This window comes from Rhinatrema bivittatum, chromosome 3 (assembly GCF_901001135.1).
Source record: "Rhinatrema bivittatum chromosome 3, aRhiBiv1.1, whole genome shotgun sequence".
Taxonomy (NCBI): Eukaryota; Metazoa; Chordata; class Amphibia; order Gymnophiona; family Rhinatrematidae; genus Rhinatrema; species Rhinatrema bivittatum.
Window position 1 is genome coordinate 233,600,607 of NC_042617.1, and position 20,252 is coordinate 233,620,858.

The window sequence follows — 20,252 nt, forward strand, 5'->3', positions numbered from 1 at the left end:
TTGTCGATGGCTAAACCTAGCTCTTAAATAGGCTTTGTATATACAAGATTTAGGATAACCTCTGGCCAGAAAACGATTGCTTAATGAAGTAGCTTGAGTCTTGAAATCTGCGACAGATGAACAAATATGATGCAATCTTAAAAATTGGCTCACTGGGAGATTCTCTTAGAGTGCGTGGATGGCATCTAGAAAAATGCAAAAAAGTGTTCGAACAAACCGACTTGTGATAAAATGAAGTTGTGAAGCCAGTAGAAGTTTTGCAAATCTGAATATCCAAAAAAGGAATATAATAGGAATGAATATTATCAAAAAAAAGGAATACGTTCGGAATGAATATTAATCTTTGACCATGGGCCATAGACCATGGCTCTCTGCAGAATGCAATCATGTGGCTCTGAGTCTAGCCGTTAGATTTGCCTTTGAGAAATGACCTGGATTCTCATATCTCCAGGGGCTGTGAATACTCCCTCCACATTATACTTTGCCTGCTTGTGGCCAGTTAGTGGAACAGAATCATGGCTTGGCAACTGACCCCAAGTCAACCACACACATGCCAGTACATTTGCCAGTAGGCCACTGGGCTGGCATTTGTTTCTATAAATTTTATGGATCCACTTAGAAATGACAGGTCTAAATTTACCTTGGCCTATGCTTCCATCACTTTTAATTGGAAATCATATTGCAGCTTCCTGCTTTCTCATTGCTTCTAATGCTAGCAAGGATCACTGTGGAATGCAATAATCACAGCCATCAAGAGGGAATCTCAGCCATTGTACATTAGTGTCACTTGCTGCCTAGTCTTGGGCTTTCCAGGTTCCTAAGAAAGCCCTGAAGTATGACCTCTGTCCAAGACCTGTCATTCTGAGTAGGCTATTGGAATTGGGGAAGCAGAGAGGAGTGGAACATGAAAATGGGAGAAACCATGTAAGGAAAGGAAAAATGGAAAAAAAAGTGAGCATTTCCCACAGAAAATGGAAAATGTGGTCTTTAGTTTTGCAACTCTCTTTATTTTTATTTATTTTATTTAACATCTCTTTTATACCGATATCCGTTCGCACATCGCATCGGTTCACAATAAACAAAAACTTTTGGGCGGTGCCCTTACATGTAACAGATAACTTAGTGAACTAGGAAAAATACAATTAACTTTTGGGAGGAGCCCTTACATATAACAAACATCAATGGGTAGATGCAAAGCAATAGAACTGTAACTATAACTATATACATGAGAGTGCACAGTACAAAATCAGCGGACATAAGGCGTTCATAACAAATGACATTGTAAAATTCACAGGGGGTTTTTATGTAATAGGGGGTGACATGTGGTAGGCTTGTTGAAAGAGCCAGGTTTTAAGTTTCTTTTTGAAAGTGGGGGTATATGTCTCCATGCGAATATCATGGGGCAGGGAGTTCCATATGGTGGGGCCGGCAAGAGAAAAGGCTCTGTTTATAGTAGAGGAGAGTTTAAAAGATTTGATAGATTGGGCACGAAGTGTTCCTTGGAGGGCTGGGCGGGTAGGTCTCTTGGAGGTGCGAGGTAGGAGGGGGGGATTAAGCCAGTTGAGGTTGGAATTTAATAGACTCTTGTGTATGATAGATAGTTTTATATAGAATTCGTGACTGTATAGGGAGCCAGTGTAGTTCGATAAGTGTGGAAGTGATGTGATCTCTTTTCTTTGTGTTTGACAGTATCTGAGCGGCGGCATTTTGTAGGAGTTATAATTTTGTCTATCCTCTGGCTCCACTGCGTAAATGTTTTACATTACTTGTAAACAGACATGCAGGTCCATAACTTAGAGTGCCACAGGGACTTTCACATCATTGACATGCATTGTAAGAATATATTTATCTCCTTGTATGTGACAGAGAAAGCTCTCTGATGAATTCCATAAGGGAGAAGAAATATTGATCCAAGGATATTCAGAAAGAGGGCTTTGCTTTGTCTTGAGGTTTGCTACATCAGAGGATCTAATCAGGAAGAACATAAACATTTTCTCTTTTTTTGTCATCTTTTTCTCCTTTCATTAAGACGGGCCACTATAACCTGGAGACCTGCCTCAGTGTGGTGCTGTTATCTCTAGCTATGGTGATGGCTGGCTCTGGGAACCTCAAAGTCCTCCAGCTGTGTCGCTTTATGCACAAGAAGACAGGAGGAGAAATGAACTATGGGTTTCATTTGGCTCATCATATGGCTCTTGGACTTCTCTTCTTGGGAGGAGGAAGGTAAACTGTTGCTCTAATAACTAATCCATCCTCATCAAATTATAAGCTTTTGTTTTTTGAGAGCTTGAGTAGGAAAGAGAAACCCATTCATTGTTTTCTGTTTTATATATATATACAAGCCGTTAAGCCTGTTAAAACGGGCTACATCCCTCTGTCTCTCACCTCCCCCTCATTCTCTCTCCCCTCACTCTTCACCACCCTCTACCTCCCTCCCTCACACTCACCCACTCCTCCCCACCCTCCCTCTCCTCTCACTCAGTCCCTCCCTCCCTCCCACTCAGTCTCACTCACTCCCTCCCCCCTCTCTCCCTCCCTCTCACTCACACTCAGTCCCACTCACTCACACAGTCCCACTCCCTCCCTCCTCACCCTCCCTCCCTCAGTCCCACTCCCTCCCTCCCTCCCCCTCACTCAGTCCCACTCACTCCCACTCAGTCCCACTCCCTCCCCCTCACTCAGTCCCTCCCTCTCTCTCTCTCTCCCTCAGTCCCACTCACTCCCTCCCCCCTCACTCAGTCCCACTCACTCCCTCTCACTCAGTCCCACTCACTCCCTCTCACTCAGTCCCCCCTCTCCCTCTCACTCAGTCCCTCTCACTCAGTCCCTCCCTCCCAGTCCCTCCCCCTCACTCAATCCCTCCCTCCCTCTCTCTCTCCCTCAGTCCCACTCCCTCCCTCCCTCTCTCTTCCTCAGTCCCACTCACTCCCTCCCCCCTCTCTCCCTCCCTCTCACTCACTCCCTCCCCCCTCTCTCCCTCCCTCTCACTCACACTCAGTCCCACTCCCTCCCTCCCTCTCTCTCAGTCCCACTCCCTCCCTCCCTCTCTCTCAGTCCCACTCACTCCCTCCCTCCTCTCACTCAGTCCCTCCCTCCCACTCAGTCTCACTCACTCACTGCCCTCCCCCCTCTCTCCCTCCCTCTCACTCACACTCAGTCCCACTCACTCTCCCTCAGTCCCACTCCCTCCCTCCTCTCCCTCAGTCCCACTCCCTCCCTCCTCTCCCTCAGTCCCACTCCCTCCCTCTCTCTCAGTCCCACTCACTCCCTCTCACTCAGTCCCACTCCCTCCCTCTCACTCAGTCCCCTCCCTCCCTCCCAGTCCCTCCCCCTCACTCAGTCCCCTCCCCCCAGTCAATCCCTCCCTCTCACTCAGTCCCCTCCCCTCCCTCTCACTCAGTCCCTCCCTCCCACTCTCTCTCTCCGTCCCTCCCTCTCTCTCTCTCTCTCCTCCCTCCCTCGCTACTGGCCGCTACCGCTGCCGCCCGCTGCCGCTACCGCCGCCCGCTGCCGCTACCGCCGCCGCCACCCCCTCCCGCTGCCGCCACCGCCGCCACCCCCCTCCCGCTGCCGCCACGGCTGCCGCTACCGCCGCCGCCATGTTTTTTTGTTTTTTTTTACGCTGCCTAAGACCTACGTGCTCGCCCGCACATGCGCAGTAGAGCTGCTCTCTACTGCGCATTTGCGGCACGTCGGTCAAGCTTCGTTTATTAGGTAGGATGTATGTGTATGTATGTTTATCATCTCCTTGTAAATGTAGCAGTGTTTTCAATGTTTCAAGTTAAACAATGTATGCTTATTCCCTAGAAATGTTTTACTAGCTTACCTATGTTTTCTGCTTTTTAAAAAATATCATGGGGAGAAGAACCCTAAAACAGTGCATTTTAACTTAAACAGCAGTATTCAATTGTGAATTATTTACTATTTGTCGATGCCATTCTTGAGGTAGCAGTACATTTGGTTAGAGCCTATAGCAGGGGTCAGGAACTTATGGCTCGGGAGCCAGATATGGCTCTTTTGATGGCTGCATCTGGCTCGCAGACAAATCTTTAATAAAAAAGTAAAAATCTAACAAAATCCCCCACCCTCCTGACACCCCCCAAGACCTCCAAAATTAATTTACTACAACCCCCACCCTCCTGACCCCCCCAAGACCTGCCAAAAGTCCCTGGTGGTCCAGCGGGGGTCCAGGAGCGGTCTCCTGGACTTGGGCTGTCGGCTGCCAGTGGTCAAAACGGCGCCGACGGCCCTTTGCCCTCACTATGTCACTGGGGTCGACCAATGGCGGCGGTAGCCCCTGTGACATAGTAAGGGCAAAGGGCCGTCGATCGTCCTTTGCCCTTACTATGTCACAGTGGCTACCGCCGCCATTGGTCGACCCCAGTGACATAGTGAGGGCAAAGGGCCATCGGCGCCATTTTGACTACTGGCAGCCGACAGCCCAAGTCCAGGAGATCGCTCCCGGACCCCCGCTGGACCACCAGGGACTTTTGGCAGGTCTTGGGGGGGGGGGGTGTCAGGAGGGTGGGGGTTGTAGTAAATTAATTTTGGAGGTCTTGGGGGGCGTCAGGAGGGTGGGGGGTTGTAGTAAATTAATTTTGGAGGTCTTGGGGGGCGTCAAGAGGGTGGGGGGTTTTGTTAGATTTTTACTTTTTTTATTAAAGATTTGTCTGCGAGCCCTGGACCCCCGCTGGATCACCAGGGACTTTTGGCAGGTCTTGGGGGGGGGGGGTTAGGAGGATGGGGGGTTGTAGTAAATTAATTTGGCAGGTCTTGGGGGCGTCAGGAGAGTAGGGGGTTGTAGTAAATTAATTTGGTAGGTCTTGGGGGAGTCAGGAGGGTGGGGGGTTGTAGTTAGTATGGCTTTCACGGAATTACATTTTAAAATATGTGGCGTTCATGGCTCTCTCAGCCAAAAAGGTTCCCGACCCCTGGCCTATAGCATCTCCTCCCACTCCCTTTCCCCCACAGTAGTTTGTTGCTTTTGTACCCCCAGGCAAATGGTGGCATTAGTTAAGAGGCAATATATTCTGTTTCTGGCTGGTTAAGCAGGCAAAAATATTTTGTGTAGGAAAAAAAGGTCTGATTAAATGTCTGTCTTTCTCCTAGGACAAGCAGGATAGTAGTTCTCACACATAGGTGACATCATCAGATGGAACCCGGCAAAGAAAACTTCCGTCAAAGTTTCTGGAACTTTGACTAGGCACATTGAGCATGCCCAGCATGCCCTATACCACGCATCCACGCGGGGTCCCTCTTCAGTCTCTTTATTTCCACGTTTTGTGAGCTTGTGGCTTTTCCAATCGAAATTGTCTTGGAAATCATTTTCACCAATTTTTGTTGGGCTTTTTCAAATTAAATCGACGCCAGGTCCCTCTTGGTGCCTCCCATAGGCTCCTTAGTCAGGTTTTTCATGGTCTTCGGTAAGTTTACTTTCATACCATTCCCCCCCACCCCCCGTGATGACAGTGCTTCAGTGCCTGCTGGCTTCGACTGCCTGCAGTCCCTGCTGTCGTTTATCTCCCTTCTTTTAATTCATCATAGCCTCATCGGGTTTTCGTCAATGCCCCCAGTGCCTGAGGACCATGTCCATCATGGACTCTCACGAGGTATGTGTTCTCTGCCTAGGGGCATTGCATGATGTCTGGGGTTGCTGCTTGTATGCCCAGATGACATAGCGCTCAACTCGACAAGATGGAGAAACACTTCCGGTCAAACAAGTATGAGCACTTGAAGTCAGCATCAGCGGTATCTGCACCGATGAACCTTGGAGCCACGCTGATGGACACCGTGCCATCACTATCAGCGGGGCTGTCGATGCCATGAGCCGATGGGGGTGCCAGGGACTGGACCCTGCCGATCTCTTCCAGGTCGAGGATGTCGTGGTCATCTTCATCGACCTCGGTACCGGGGAAAGACCGGGCCGATCACCAAGGGAAGCTGATGAAGCATCAACACAGATCACCTTCGATGCACGGTGCCGGGCTCGGGGAGGCGCTGGTTCATGCCAAAATGCCCCTGAAGCGACCCCGTAGCAAGGAATGCCAATCCTCCATTCCCTGTACGTACTGGAACACTCCAGACTCCTGGGTTTTGCCTCCGCACCAGCAGATGGAGACAGAGCAAGATTTGACAGGCTCTGCCATAAATACCAGGGTGCCACCCACAGCCTGCCAGTATTACTCTGTCTCCAGCAGATGATCCGGGTGCATGGCCTACAGTCTGAACTGATTAAAAAAAAAAAAAAAAGGGGGGGGTTTAGATAGTGTTGTGTTTGATTCCTTTTTTAAATTAAGTTTATAAAAAAAAAAAAAAGGAAGAAGATTGAGAAGGCTGAGTGCAGCGCCGGTCTGTGCCTCCCAGGGGTTGATAGGTCATGAGAGGACCGTCTCCCTGGTCTTGTAGGCTGCTGGTGCTAAGGGTTGAGGACCTTGCTTGTGTTACAGACCAACCGGGGTGATACCGGGGAGCCCGGCTCACTCACCCCAGCCGGACCGCTTCAGGACCCCGACGAGGGACAGCGACTCAGGTAGCAAAAAAAAAAAAAAATAAACTAGTAGCGTGTCATTTCGGCGGCTCTTTGGTCTTCGTGCTGCGGCGGGCAGCTGTCGCGGCTCACTCTCCCAACCCCCCCGTTCTTGATTTTTTGTTTGTGTTATCGTGGCGCCCCGGTTCCCTCATGCCACACGCTTCGGCCTGTTCGGCCTGCGGCTCGGGGAGCGCGCGCCTCTCGAGGGATGGGCTGTGCTCAGCCTGCATCTCCGGAGGCAAAGGTACATCGGGTTCGGCTCGGGTGGCGGGCTTGAGACATCGGACGATGGCGGTCGCGGTCGGGGGGCTTTCTCCTTCTCTCCCCAGGCAGCTGCCGGCCAGCGCAGGAAAACTGCCATTTTGGATCCGGCTCCCCTTGCGGCGCCGTTCGCGGAGGGGGGGGGGGAAGGAATTCCCCGCCCTCCCTCTCCCCACAGAGACCGGTCTCATGGCCGGTTTCGCCAGTGGGGGGCATCAAGGGGAGGGAAAGGGGACGCAGGGACGGATTCTGAGGGATCCTGTGACTCGTTTTCATCGGATTTCATTTTGGCTATGCATAGGGCCTTTAAGGCCCGCGAAGCCTATAAGCGACATTCGCCCCAGTCAGGGGACTCTGAGGGTCCACATCCTGTGGACAAGGGCCAACCCCGGTCAGGGGACACTGGGAAGCCTTCCAGGGCAAAGCGCTTGTTACGAGCTATCCCTCCCAGGGAGAACAAGGATTCTCCCTGTGACTCTACGGACCATGAAGGTCAGGAGGAGCCATCCCCGCCCCCGCGGGGGGTAGGAGGAGATGGCACGCTGTCGCAGGGTACGGCAAGGCAGAGCCAGGCCTCAGAGGGCGATGACCCTAGGGTGATCCACTTGTTCCGCAGAGACGAGCTGGGACCTCTCATTCCCATTATTTTGGAGGAGTTAGGGATTGTGGCACCTCCCAAGGAGTCTCGTCTTGGCTCGATGAATCCCGTGTTGTTGGGCCTGAGTGGCCCTCCCACGACATTTCCCTTTCATTTTTCAGCTACGGACCTTCTCTTTCGTGAGTGGGATACCCCGGATTTGGGACTGAAGGTCACAAAGGCTATGGATAAACTTTATCCTTTGCCTGAGGACGCCCTGGAAGTCCTTCGAGTGCCGAAGGGGAACACAGCCGTCTCAGCGGTAACAAAGAGGACTACTATTCCAGTCACGGGGGCCACGGTACTGAAGGACCTCCAGGATTGGAAACTGGAGATCCAGCCTAAGAAGATTTTCGAAGTATCCGCCCTAGGGCCCAGGTGGCAATTTGTAGCAATTTTGAGCTATGGGCCTGGTTGTGTTGGGTTCAACAATTTCTCGCTAATGAGGGCCTTTCGGAGGAGGAAGCCCGACAAGCTGGCTGGCTCGAAGTGGTTGTGGCTTATAGTGAGGACGCACTGTATGATCTCCTGAGAACTTCGACTCGTTCCATGGTTTCGGCTGTCTCGGCGAGACGGCTATTGTGGTTTCGGAACTAATCCGCGGATAGAGCCTCCAAATGCCGCCTGGGTCCTTACCTTTTAAGGGCAAGCTGCTGTTTGGAAAGGAATTGGAAGACATGATTTAGTTGCTGGGAGAAAATAAGGGATATCGACTCCCGGAGGACAGAATGCGTTCCAGGGGGTCTTTCTCGACAAGGTCCAGGTTTTGGGGAAATCGAAAACCTCATACTCCTCGCCCTAGTACCTCTTCCCCTTCCTTTTGGGAGGGGGTTAGGCAGCAGTCGCAGCCTTTTCGAGGAAGGCGTTTTGGTAGACCTGATTCCTCCCAGTCGGCTCCCGGCGGTAAGGCTGCACAATGATGTCCGGCCGGTCCATTCCTCCGTACCACAGGTAGGGGGAAGATTATCTCTTTTTTATGAGGAGTGGACCACAATCACGACTGCTCTCTGTGATAAAACACGGCTACGCTTTAGATTTTGCATGCCATCCCAACCCACGATTTTTCCCATCCCCATGCGGGTATGCCAACAAGCGTCGAGCAGTCCAACAGACTTTGGTCCGACTGTTGGATCTGGGAGCAATTGTTCCAGTACCACCTCTGGAGCAACAAAGAGGACATTACTCCATATACTTCGTCGTTCCAAAGAAGGAAGGGTCCTTCCGTCCCATATTAGATCTAAAGTGCGTCAACAGATGCCTTCGGATTCCATGTTTTCGCATGGAGACGTTGCGGTCCATCATTGCTTCCGTTCATCCGGGAGAGTTCCTGGCTTCACTGGACATCACGGAGGCATACTTTCACATCAGGATCAGGAAGGATCATCAGAAGCATCTCAGGTTCTTTGTGTCCAGATACGGATGCACCAACAACCCCTCTCGTCTCAGCTGCGACGAGAGGGTTGTTGGTGCATCCGTATCTGGATAATTGGTTGATTCGAGCAAAGTCCGAGACTCTGTGTCGTTCGACGATACACCGGGTGCTTCAGCTGTTGAGGTCTCTCGGTTGAGTGGTCAACACATCCAAAAGTCAGCTCACTCCCTCTCAGTCGCTGGAATTTTTGGGAGCTTTATTCGACACACGGCAGGGGAAGTTCTTTCTCTCCTCCAGCCGCAGTCTCAAGTTACAGGGTCAAGTCCGGGCCTTGCTGCAGAAACAACCACCGACGGTTTGGGACTACCTGCAGATGTTAGGTTCCATGGCTTCGACGCTGGAACTGGTTCCTTGGTCGTTCGCGCCCTTACAATCAGCATTGCTGTCCCGCTGGACTCCGGTGTCCGAGCAGTTCTATCTCCCGTTGCCTTTGACGAACCTGGCATGCTCCAGTCTGGGGTGGTGGCTGTGTTCCGACAGTCTCCTCCGGGGGGGTTTCAATTGTGGTACCGGAGTGGACAGCGGTCACCACAGATGCAAGCCTCTCCGGTTGGGGAGCGTTGTGCTTGCGGAAGTCAGTACAAGGTCTCTGGTCCCCGACCGAGTCTCGCTGGTCAATCAATTGCTTGGAGACCAGGGCGGTGCACCTGGCGTTGCAGGCCTTTCTCCCTCTGATTCAGGGGAAGTCGGTCAGGGTGCTGTCCGACAATGCAACAACAGTGGCCTACATCAATTGTCAGGCGGGAACCAGGAGTCGTCCAGTGGCATTAGAAGCTCATCTGTTGATTCAGTGGGCGGAAAAGCACCTTGTCAGTATAGCTGCGTCCCACATAGCAGGGGTCGACAACATTCACGCAGACTTCTTGAGTCGACATCAGCTCGATCCCAGAGAATGGAAGCTTGCAGACAGGGCCTTTCAGCTCATCTGTGACAGATGGGGAACGCCGGCCATGGATCTGATGGCGACCTTCAAGAATGCCAAGGCCCTGCACTTCTTTGCTCATGGAAGGGAAACGGGGGCAGAGGACGTGGACGCCTTGGCGCTACCCTGGCCGACGACAGTCCTTCTGTATGTCTTTCCCCCTTGGCCGCTGATTGGCAAGGTACTTCGACGAATAGAGAGTCATCCCTCGGAGGTAATTCTGGTGGCTCCCGAGTTGCCTCGCCGACCGTGGTTCACGGATCTTGTCAATCTCGCGGTGGAGGCTCCACTGCGTTTCCCATTCATACCGAACCTCCTTCATCAGGGGCCTGTTTGTTTCGATCAGGTAGATCGCTTTTGTCTAGTGGCATGGCGTTTGAGAGGCAACATCTAAAAGGCAAAGGTTATTCTGATGCAGTGGTGTCCACCCTTCTGAGGTCGCGTAAGGCATCAACTTCCTTATCGTATGTGCGAGTTTGGAAGGTTTTTGAATCATGATGCGTTTCTCGTGCAATTATATCCACTCGGGCGTCCGTTTCCAGTATACTAGCATTTCTACAAGATGGTTTGGCTAAGGGTTTGTCCTGTAGTTTGTTGCGAGTGCAGGTGGCAGCCCTTGGTTGCTTACGTGGTTGTGGAAGGGAGGACTCTTGCGACGCACCCCGATTGTTGCCTGGCTGAAAATCCGTGTCCCTACTGAAATTTAAATGTGGTTCTCAAGGCTTTGTGTGCGCCACCTTTTGACCCTCTAAAGAGGGTGACCCTAAAGGACCTTACATTGAAGGTCATGTTTCTGGTGGCAATTTCTTCGGCACGACAGATTTATGAACTCCAGGCATTGTCCTGCAGGGAGCCTTCCTTGTGGATCTCTGAGTCTGGAATTAGTCTACGGACTGTTCCATCTTTCCTACCAAAAGTAGTTTCTTCCTTTCATTTCAACCAATCAGTGGACCTCCCATCATTTTCTAACTTTGACAGGTCGGATCCCGTTTCAAAGGATCTGAAGAAGCTGGATGTGCGCAGGGCACTCCTACACTATCTGGAAGCGACTAATGGTTTTCGTTTGTCAGATCACCTCTTCGTCCTTTGGAAGGGTCCAAAAAGGGGTAATATGGCATCTAAAGCCACCATCTCTCGGTGGTTGAAGGAGGCCATAAATTCCTCATATATTCTATGTGGTTGGCCCCTACCAGTGGGACTGAAGGCTCATTCCACTCGTTCACAGGTGGCTTCCTGGGCGGAGTGTCACCAGATTTCCCCGCAGGAGATTTGCAGAGCAGCAACTTAGAAATCTTTGCATACTTTCGCGCATCATTATCAGCTCAATGTCCAGGACTCAAGGGAGGGCAATTTTGGAGCAGGCCTCTCCGGATCCCAGCCCAAGTAGTTTTATGCTCTGGTACATCCCAGGAGTCTGGACTGATCCGGTACGTACAGGGAAAAGAAAATTAGGTCTTACCTTTGATAATTTTCGTTCCTGTAGTACCAAGGTTCAGTCCAGTGTCCCGCCCGCTGTATGCATTTAAGTCTCGGAGAGTCCGCTGTTTCCACTTCTGCTCTAGTTTATTTGGTCTGTGAAGTTCTTATGTCTGTTAATCTCCTTTTCGGGTCAGGTTTCTTGTTGGGGGCAATGACCCAATGGTTCCCCGGTTGAGCTTCATGTATATAGTTAGTTTTCAGTTAGGGGTCATCCTGCTTTGACATTGCATAATACTGGCAGGCTGTGGGTGGCATCCTGGTATTTATGGCAGAGCTTGTCAAATCTTGCTCTGTCTCCATCTGCTGGTGCGGAGGCAAAACCCAGGAGTCTGGACTGATCCTTGGTACTACAGGAACGAAAATTTTCGAAGGTAAGACCTAATTTTCTTTTGATGCCGGAGTTATGCGACAGTCTTCACAGGTCTGGTGCCAGTCACTGATCCACCTCTGGGATCTGAGGAAGATCTGGCCACCCCTTCTGCCTTGCAGTCAGTGTTGGTGTTGGCAACTTTTGAGGAAGAGTTGGAGTGGAGAAGTCCAGCTGGCGGTGGAACAAGCGCTGCAGGGCGTTGTACCTGTGGCACTGAAGGTATCGATACCCACACTTTCTGTTCTGGAACCACTGCTGGAGCAGCTTAATGTACTGGTGTCAGTTCCCAGGAGGTCATCGATGCCCGGCAAGGCACCGATGCTTCCCCTGACCAATATGGTGCTTGTTAGCAGTTCCTCCGAGGAGGAGGAAGCTCCATTTAGGCCAGCAGAGACACTGAGGCCTGTAAACTCATCCAGCGCTGCCGGGGCTGGCACTGGTGCCACCGGTACCCATGCCTCTGGTCGAAGGCCGTGCACCTGGGGCTTCATCCCCTGTGAACTATAGTGAGGATTAGGCTCCATATGACCCCTGGGTGGATGACACTGCGGATTCCTCTTCCAAGGACTTGGAGGGTCTCCCCTCAGAGCCTTCTCCTCCAGAGGAGCAAAGGAAGTCTCTGCGGGAGGACTTAATGTTCGCAGGTTTTGTGCGGGCGATGGCTGAGGCCATCCCTTTTCAGTTGTTGACGGAGGAGGATGCCAGGCACAAGATGCTGGAAATCATCCAGTTCATGGAGGCTTCCATAAGATCATGGCAGTCCCAGTGCACGAATCCTTAAGGAGTTGCTGGGGATCTGGGAACACCCCCCCCCCTCACAGTTCCTCCCATGAATAGGAAGGCGGATGGGGCTTACCTTATCCAGAAGGCTACTGGATTCAAGAAGCGTCAGCTGTCACACCAATCGGTGGTGGTCGAATCCGCTCTCAAGAGTGCTAAGTGCTCTCGGACCCACACCTCGGCATCCACGGGGAAGGATCACAGGGCGATGGATGCTCTTGGGAGGAAAGTATTTCAGGGAGCCATGCTCATTGCCCGCATTGCCTCCTACCAGCTCTACATGAGCCAGTATTCGTGGAACCTCTAGAAGTAAGTGTAGGAGGCAGCCCAGCAGCTGCCTCAACAGCAGCAAAGACACCTTTATGTCACTGATGCATAAGGGCCTGGAGTGTGGAAAACACGAGATTCATATAGCCTACAATGTTTTCGAAATGACATCCAGAGCCTCTGCAGCGGGAATCGGCACCTGCAGAATGGTATAGCTGCGGGCGTCAGATCTCCAACAGGAGGTACAGGAAAAACTCTCTGACTTGCCATGCCAGGAGAGAATATCTTTGGAGATAAGTTGAGGGATGCGATAGCCCAGTTGCGGGACCACCATGAGATTCTCCAGCAGCTCTCTGCTAGCACTTCAGACCTGCCCTCCTCAGCATGGAGGTTGGTAAGACAGGGTCCGAGAAAGCCTTTCTACTGCCAGAGGAAGTACTATTCTCCAGCCCTTTGCTCTCATTCGCAGAGGGTGAGCTCCCGTGACCGACCCAGGTAGCAGAGAGCGCCCCAGCCGGCACCCCAGTAAAATCCCTGGATGGGATTTTCACTGGATTGTAGGGAGCTAGCCACCTGAACCCGCGACATTGGATCCCCTGGTCAGCGGCAGGCTACAGTTCTTCGCGGATCAGTGGCCCAGTATAACCTCTGACCAGTGGGTTCTGTCCATCGTCTGTCAAGGGTACCAATTAAACCTTTTGAGTGTCCCGCCAAATTGTCCTTCATGCCCGTTTTGGAGGCCAATAGAGCATCAGGAGGTACTGATACAGGAGCTCGCCGCCCTCTTAACGGCCAGAGCGGTTAAACCTGTTTCACCAAGGAAAAGAGGGCTGGGATTCTACTTCCGGTACTTCCTGATTCCAAAGAAAACAGGGTGACTCCATCCCATCCTAGACCTGAGGGTCTTGAACAATTTCTAAAAAGAGGAAATTCAAGATGGTTTCCCTGGACACCCTGATACCCCTCTTGAAAAAAGGGGACTGGCTATGCTCCCTTGATTTAAAAGATGCGTACACTCACATCAAGATCTTCCCAGATCACAGGAAGTATCTCAGATTTCTGGTGAGAAAACAGCATTTCCAGTACAGAGTGTTTCCCTTAACCCAGCTTTTCATTTCTTTTGATAGGAAAAGGTTGGGAGTTGCTATTGCCAAACAGACACTATTGAATTGGCTAGGAGATTGTATCTCCTTCTGTTATACCTAGGCAGGACTTCATCTTGGTAGTCATATCAAGTCTCATTCTATCAGAGCCACGGCAACATCGGTGGCCTACTTGCAAACAATTCCCGTGGAGATTTCCAAGGCTGCAACATGGAGTTCTCTCCATACATATATTTCCCACTACTGTCTGGATAGGGATGGCCGATGCAACAGTAGGTTCGGCCAGTCTGTCCTTCAGAACCTGTTTGAGATATAGAACCCAACTCTCCAAACCTAGGGCCCATTGTTTGGGTTCAGCTGTCTCCCCCTCAGTTACCAACAGCACCGGAATTGTGCCCATTGACACTTGGTTAGGTGTCTGTCAGTCCACTTTTGTGTTGGGGAACAGCCTGTGTCTAGGGATTCACCCATGTGTGAGGACTACCATCCTGCTTGTCCTAGGAGAAAGCAAATTTGCTTACCTATAACAGGTGTTCTCCGAGGACAGCAGGATATTAATCCTCACAAAATCCTCCCACCACCCCGCGGAGTTGGGGGTTCTTCTAGTTTTTTTATTTTATCTTTATCGTAATTCTATGTTACGAGACTGAAGAGGGACCAAGCATGGATGCGTGGTATAGGGCATACTCAGTATGCCTAGTCAGAGTTACAGAAACTTTGACATAAGTTTTCCGTACTGGGCTCCATCTGATGATGTCACCCATGTGTGAGGATTAAAATCCTGCTGTCCTAGGAGAATGCTCGTTACAGGTAAGCAACTCTGCTAAATTGCATGATGAAAATCAATAGTTGCAACTGAGTGTCAGACAAGCCCATCAAAATTGCAGAAACGTAATTTTGATTTTAATATCATATTACGAACATTACTTTTCTACAGTTTTGTCTGCCTTCTTCAGTACTCAACCATAATGATTTGAACTTGATCTCACAATTTAGGTAGGGCTATAATCTGATAGCTTTTCTTCAGTTGCCAGCAAGTGACCTGCTCATTGTACTTTTATTCTTAATGTGATTTGTCAGTGAAGTTTATACTTGTAGACTAATAAGCAATGCTTTTGTTTATTCTAAGGAATCTGTATTTATTGAATGTCTTTATGTAATTTCTTATAAGAAATGTTGATTTCATTTTTTATTGAATTTTTTCTCTGCATTATATGAAATGTAAATTTATTGTGAAGATCATGTTTTTGATGCATTACTTGCAACTTCTTTCAGACTGAATACTTAATACCACACTTATGTGAAAAACATCTAAACAAATTAACCCCTAGATTTATCAAAATGCTATAAATATAGCAGAAATAGCGCCCACGATAAAGGGGCATGATTAGGCTAATTACCCTGCTGCCGCATCGCATAGGCAATTTCTGTAAGGTGCGATAAATATATAAATAGATAAATAGATCTGCTCCTCTAGTTATACTTTTCATCCATTATAATGACTACAAATCTTTAGTGATGTCAATTTTACTATGGATACCTTAGAATGTTTCTGTAACACCATCCCCCCACCTTCAGAAGCCCATCCCGATTCAAAGTGCCCCTCTACAGTGGTACATATATAGAGAGTGTCAGACTGAATCTATAAAGAGGCTTTCTCTCTCGCCCTCGCTCTCTCTTTCTCTCTCTTGCGTTACTTATAAGCAATTTTGAGTCTCTTGCCAATGCTTGATTATTGCAACCCCTATATCAGGTTGTACCTTGAGACTTCAGAGTCAGCTGCTGTTGGACCAAAGCATAGTGGCCAAACTGATTTTTGGGGTGAAGAAATATAACTCAGTTACTGCTCTCTTAATACAATTACTTTGGCTACCCATTGCTGTGAGAAGTAGTTTCAAGATTCTTATTCTACAAAATTATGAGGAGAGGTCTCCCTCAGTATTTGGCAAACGTTTTGATCCTATATTCTTTGATCTTCTCAATTATATCTTCTTTGATCTTCTCCACCTAGTATAAGGCTTGAGCATACCTAGCAAACAGCATTTAGCTACGTTGTTCCTATTTTATGGGACAGTCTCGCAAAATAAGACTGAGAAATGTTACCTGAAATTGCAAAGGGTTTGAAAGCCTAACTGTTTACTTAGATTTTTAATGTAGGAGAGATTTTAGCTTTTAGTGATTCTGTTTTTGTTGTGTTTGTGGCATTGTGGACCCTTGGTCGCAATGGAGATGACTCCGCCCACAGGGAGGGGCCCCGTGGGGAACCACTGCAATAGGCTGAACTCAGCAGACACAGTATGGATAGAGGCTTTATTGTACTGCTGTAGTTAGATGGTAAAGCAGGAAGGTAAGGCACTGATCCAAGAAGTGCCAGTACGTTCATAGGCTCAGATGTGAAGTCTCACCCAGATGTTTCACGATAGGCGGAAGCCCGCACTGCGGGTAACGTCGCAGCTGGTGGGTGGAGCTGGAGCACCGGATCGTAGAGATACTCACAGGAATGATGGCGTCTTCCTGATGATGGAAAGTTGGGACCAAAGGTCCATGGTGCAGGATATAATGGCTGGTAGGCCCTCGAGGAGCGGGTACCCGATGGTCCGATATCCTGAAATGTAGAAGAGAGAGAAAGACCCCCGAGGAGCGGTTGTCTAGTTAGAGAGGGCCCTGAAGGGTAGTTGGAAGCGAGAGACCCCCGAGGAGCGAGTATCTTGTGCTTCTACTGGAGCGAGGTCCTTGGAGTGAAGCAGGGTCTAAGCGTGCAGCTTAGAGCGGTCAGAGTAGCTTAAACCGAAGTCCTTGCTAACTCAAGTTGGTAACGGAAGCAGAGGCTAGATATACCCGGGATATATTTTTATTTGATATACTGCAATTCCATTAAAACTATCAAAGAAGTTAACAAAATGTAAACAAAGTCCATAATACATAAGAATTTACAAAATATTAAAACAGCATTCAAAATAGGCAATTCAATAAACATGAAAATGCAACATAAACATAAATAAATATAGTCAAACACAAACTAAGAATTAGGCACTAGTCATTTAAAATCTAAATAAGTAAAGATTTAGTAGTCAAATGAAACAAAACTCATAAGGTAGAAATAGTGCTGTACTAAAACTGTTGCATCCGGTCGCAGATGGCTGCGACCGCTCTGCCTTACCTCTTTTTCTCCCCTCTCTCTTTGGGCAAGATAGCTGCCTCTGGTGTCGAGTGCCTCGGTGTTTCCAAACCAGCATGGGTGTCCCCATTTATTTTATTTATTTTATTTATTTGAGTTTTTCTATACCGTCATTCACGGAGATTCGTATCATGTCGGTTTACATAAAACGAGGGGTGATCAATACATTATAAACGTGCATAAATATAACATGAGAGTATACATTTACAAATAATAACAAGTTATAACAAGTGCGCAGAAAAATCAGTTACAATAAAATAAGGATGGTTCTAACTGGGAGAAGAAGAAGAGGATGATAGAAGTTTAACAAGAAGTAGAACGTGCAGTGTTTGGTATGTCTGTATCAGTTTAATGGGTGATAATCCGTCTTTCTGTATTTGGTGGAAGAGCATCAGTCAGAGTCCGGAAAGGCTTTCTTGAACAGCCATGTCTTGATTCTCTTTCTGAAGGTTGGAAGACATGGTTCCTGTCGTAATTCTAAGGGGATTGAGTTCCATAGTGGGGGACCTGCTGTAGAGAAGGCCCTGTCTCTCAGAGTTATATGTTGGGTGGTATTGGCGTGTGGTACCTGTAGAAATTCTCTGTACACTTCTCTAGTGGGTCTGTTGGAGGAGTGTTTTTTGAGTGCTATTTGTAGATGGAGTGGAGCTAGTCCATGGATATTTTTGAAGATTGTGGTGAGAGATTTATGGATTATTCTGTAGTGGATTGGCAGCCAGTGAAGGTCTTTAAGGACTGGCGTAATGTGATCTCTTCTTCTCTTGTTAGGATTCTTGCTGCCGTGTTTTGAATCATTTGGAGAGGTTTGGTATGGGATGATGGGAGGCCTAGTAGTATAGCGTTGCAGTAATCTATTTTCGCAAAGATTATTGCTTGGAGCACTGTTCTATAATCATGGAAATGAAATAGGGGTTTTATTCTTTTTAATGTGTGTAGTTTGTGGAAGCAGTCTTTAGTTGTTTGATTAATAAATGCTTTTAGGTTTAGTCTGTTGTCTAAGGAGACTCCTAGATCTCTTACTTTTGAGATTTGTAAGTTGGCTGGCGGGTTCGTAGTGATTTTGCAGTTATCTGGTGAGATTAGCAGGAATTCACTTTTTGATTGGTTTAGAATTAGGTTTAAGCTGGATAGGAGGTCATTAATTTCTTTAAAGCAGTTTTCCCACAGTTTTAGAGTTTTATTGATGGATTCTTTGAGGGGGATCACAATCTGGACGTCGTCGGCATAAATAAAGTGTTTTAGGTTCAATTTGTTTAGAAGTTGGCAAAGCGGGAGAAGGTATAGATTGAAGAGTGTTGGTGAGAGAGAGGAACCCTGAGGAACTCCTTGTGAAGATGGGTATCTATGGGATTCTTTGTTGAAGATTTTGACTTTGAAACCTCTGTTCTCTAAAAAAAAAGTCTTAAACCATGTCAGCGCTGATCCTGCAATACCGATGTTCGCCAGCTGGTTTAGTAATATGGCGTGGTTTACAGTGTCGAAAGCTGCCGATAGATCTAATAGGATCAATAGGAAGGCCTGTCCTTTGTCAAGGCCCAAAGTAAGGTAGTCCGTAAGTGAGATGAGTAGGGATTCGGTATTTGAGGCTTTTCTGAAACCGAATTGAGTAGGGAATAGAATTTTGTGTTCTTCAATGTAATCCGATAGTTGCGTGTTTACTAGTTTCTCCATCACTTTGGCAATGAAAGGAAGATTGGAAATTGGACGGTAGCTGTTAGGATCTTTGGGGTCCAGGTTTGGTTTCTTGAGAAGCGGTTTGATGGAAGCTAGTTTAAGGTCATCTGGGTAGTAACCCTGGGTGAATGAGCAATTTATGATGTCCGCTAGAGTTTTGTTTATGGTGTCCAGGATTAGAAGTAGTAGTTTAGACGGGATTTGGTCGAAGGGATGGGAAGAGGGTTTCATTTTCTTCAGAAGTGTGTGGATCTCTGCGGAAGTGGTGAGTTCAAAAGATTGGAGGGATATTTCCTTGTTGTGGAGTACATACGTGCTGGCTGTTGTGCCTGCATTGGGCTTAAGTTGTGTTAGAAGGTTCGTGATTTTATTACTGAAGAAGAGTGCTAGCTCATCCGCTCTTGATTGAGCTTGGTTAGATGGTAAGTCCGGTGGATTTGCCTGAGTTAAATTGGAGACGAGAGTGAAAAGTGCTTTGGAGTCGAAGATGATGTCATGAATCTTATGTGCGTAATAGTCTCTTTTTGTTTTTAAGGTGGAACTCTTGTATGAGTGGAGGGCGAGTTTGTAAATAGAAAGTGTAGCGGAGGAAGGGGCTTTACGCCATTTACTTTCTTTCTGACGTAAATTGAGTTTGAGGTTTTTAAGTTCGTTTGTAAACCAAGGCTGTCTTTTGGACGCACCTTGTTTGACTTTTTTTGTTATCTGTGGACATAGTTTGTTTGCCACAGTTTCCGTTATGGTTGACCAGGAGTTTATGGCTGAATTAGGTGTCGTGAAGTCTATGCGTGGGAGATCCATGATTAGATGATTGCTGAGTTCGTCAGATGAGCATACTTTTCTGTAGAGAAATGAGTGTTGAGGTGGGTGTTTATTGCTTGTTTGGGTCATCGAAAAGGTGGTGGAGATTAGTGAATGGTCCGACCAGGGAACTGGTTTACATGTGGGGTGTGCTGAATTTGTTATACCTGAGTTCAGAAAGATAAGGTCCAGTGTGTGACCTGCCTTGTGTGTAGGTTCATTGATTATTTGTCTGAATCCCATTGCGGACATAGCGGTAAGGAATGTTTCGCAGCTGGTTGAGAGTGTGGGGTTGTCGACGTGTAAGTTAAAATCTCCTAGGATTATCGTTGGGGAGTCTGGTTTAAGATAAGATGCTATGATTTCTAGGATAGGTGATGCATCTGCTTCAAGGAGGCCTGGAGGGGCGTATACTAGAAGGATTTGGAGAGTGTCTGATTTGAACAGGTCTGTTTCTAGTTTTGAGTCCGATTTAATTGGGTGGTGTGTGAGTCTAAGATCTTTTTTAGCTGCTAGGAGAATACCCCCACCCCTTTTCTTCTGTCGGGGGATGGAGAAGAAGTCATAGGTCTGAATTTGTAGCTGGTTAATCAAAGCTGTATCTATAGATTTAAGCCATGTTTCTGTTATAGCACAGAGGTCTGGATTTGAATCTAGGAGGAGGTCATTTAAGATCAGTGATTTCTTGGAAAGTGATTGTGCATTAAATAGTATCAGTGAAAAAAGAGCACATCCTAGAAGTTGGGTGATTGGGGCAATCATGATAGGTATAAGGGATTTGTAGGAGCGTTGATTGTATAGAATGGTTGATTTTTCTGT

General features: G+C 48.2%; 1 protein-coding gene across 1 annotated transcript in view; it reads left to right on the forward strand.

The window, feature by feature from the left end:
- The window catches only part of LOC115087293 (anaphase-promoting complex subunit 1-like), a 298,244-nt gene that overhangs the window by 50,186 nt on the left and 227,806 nt on the right, over positions 1–20,252 (forward strand). Inside the window, exon 3 of the mRNA XM_029594311.1 lies at positions 2,030–2,223. Within this exon, the coding sequence (XP_029450171.1) occupies positions 2,084–2,223 (140 nt within the window). The 5' untranslated portion in view covers positions 2,030–2,083. The remainder of the gene's footprint in view (positions 1–2,029; positions 2,224–20,252) is intronic.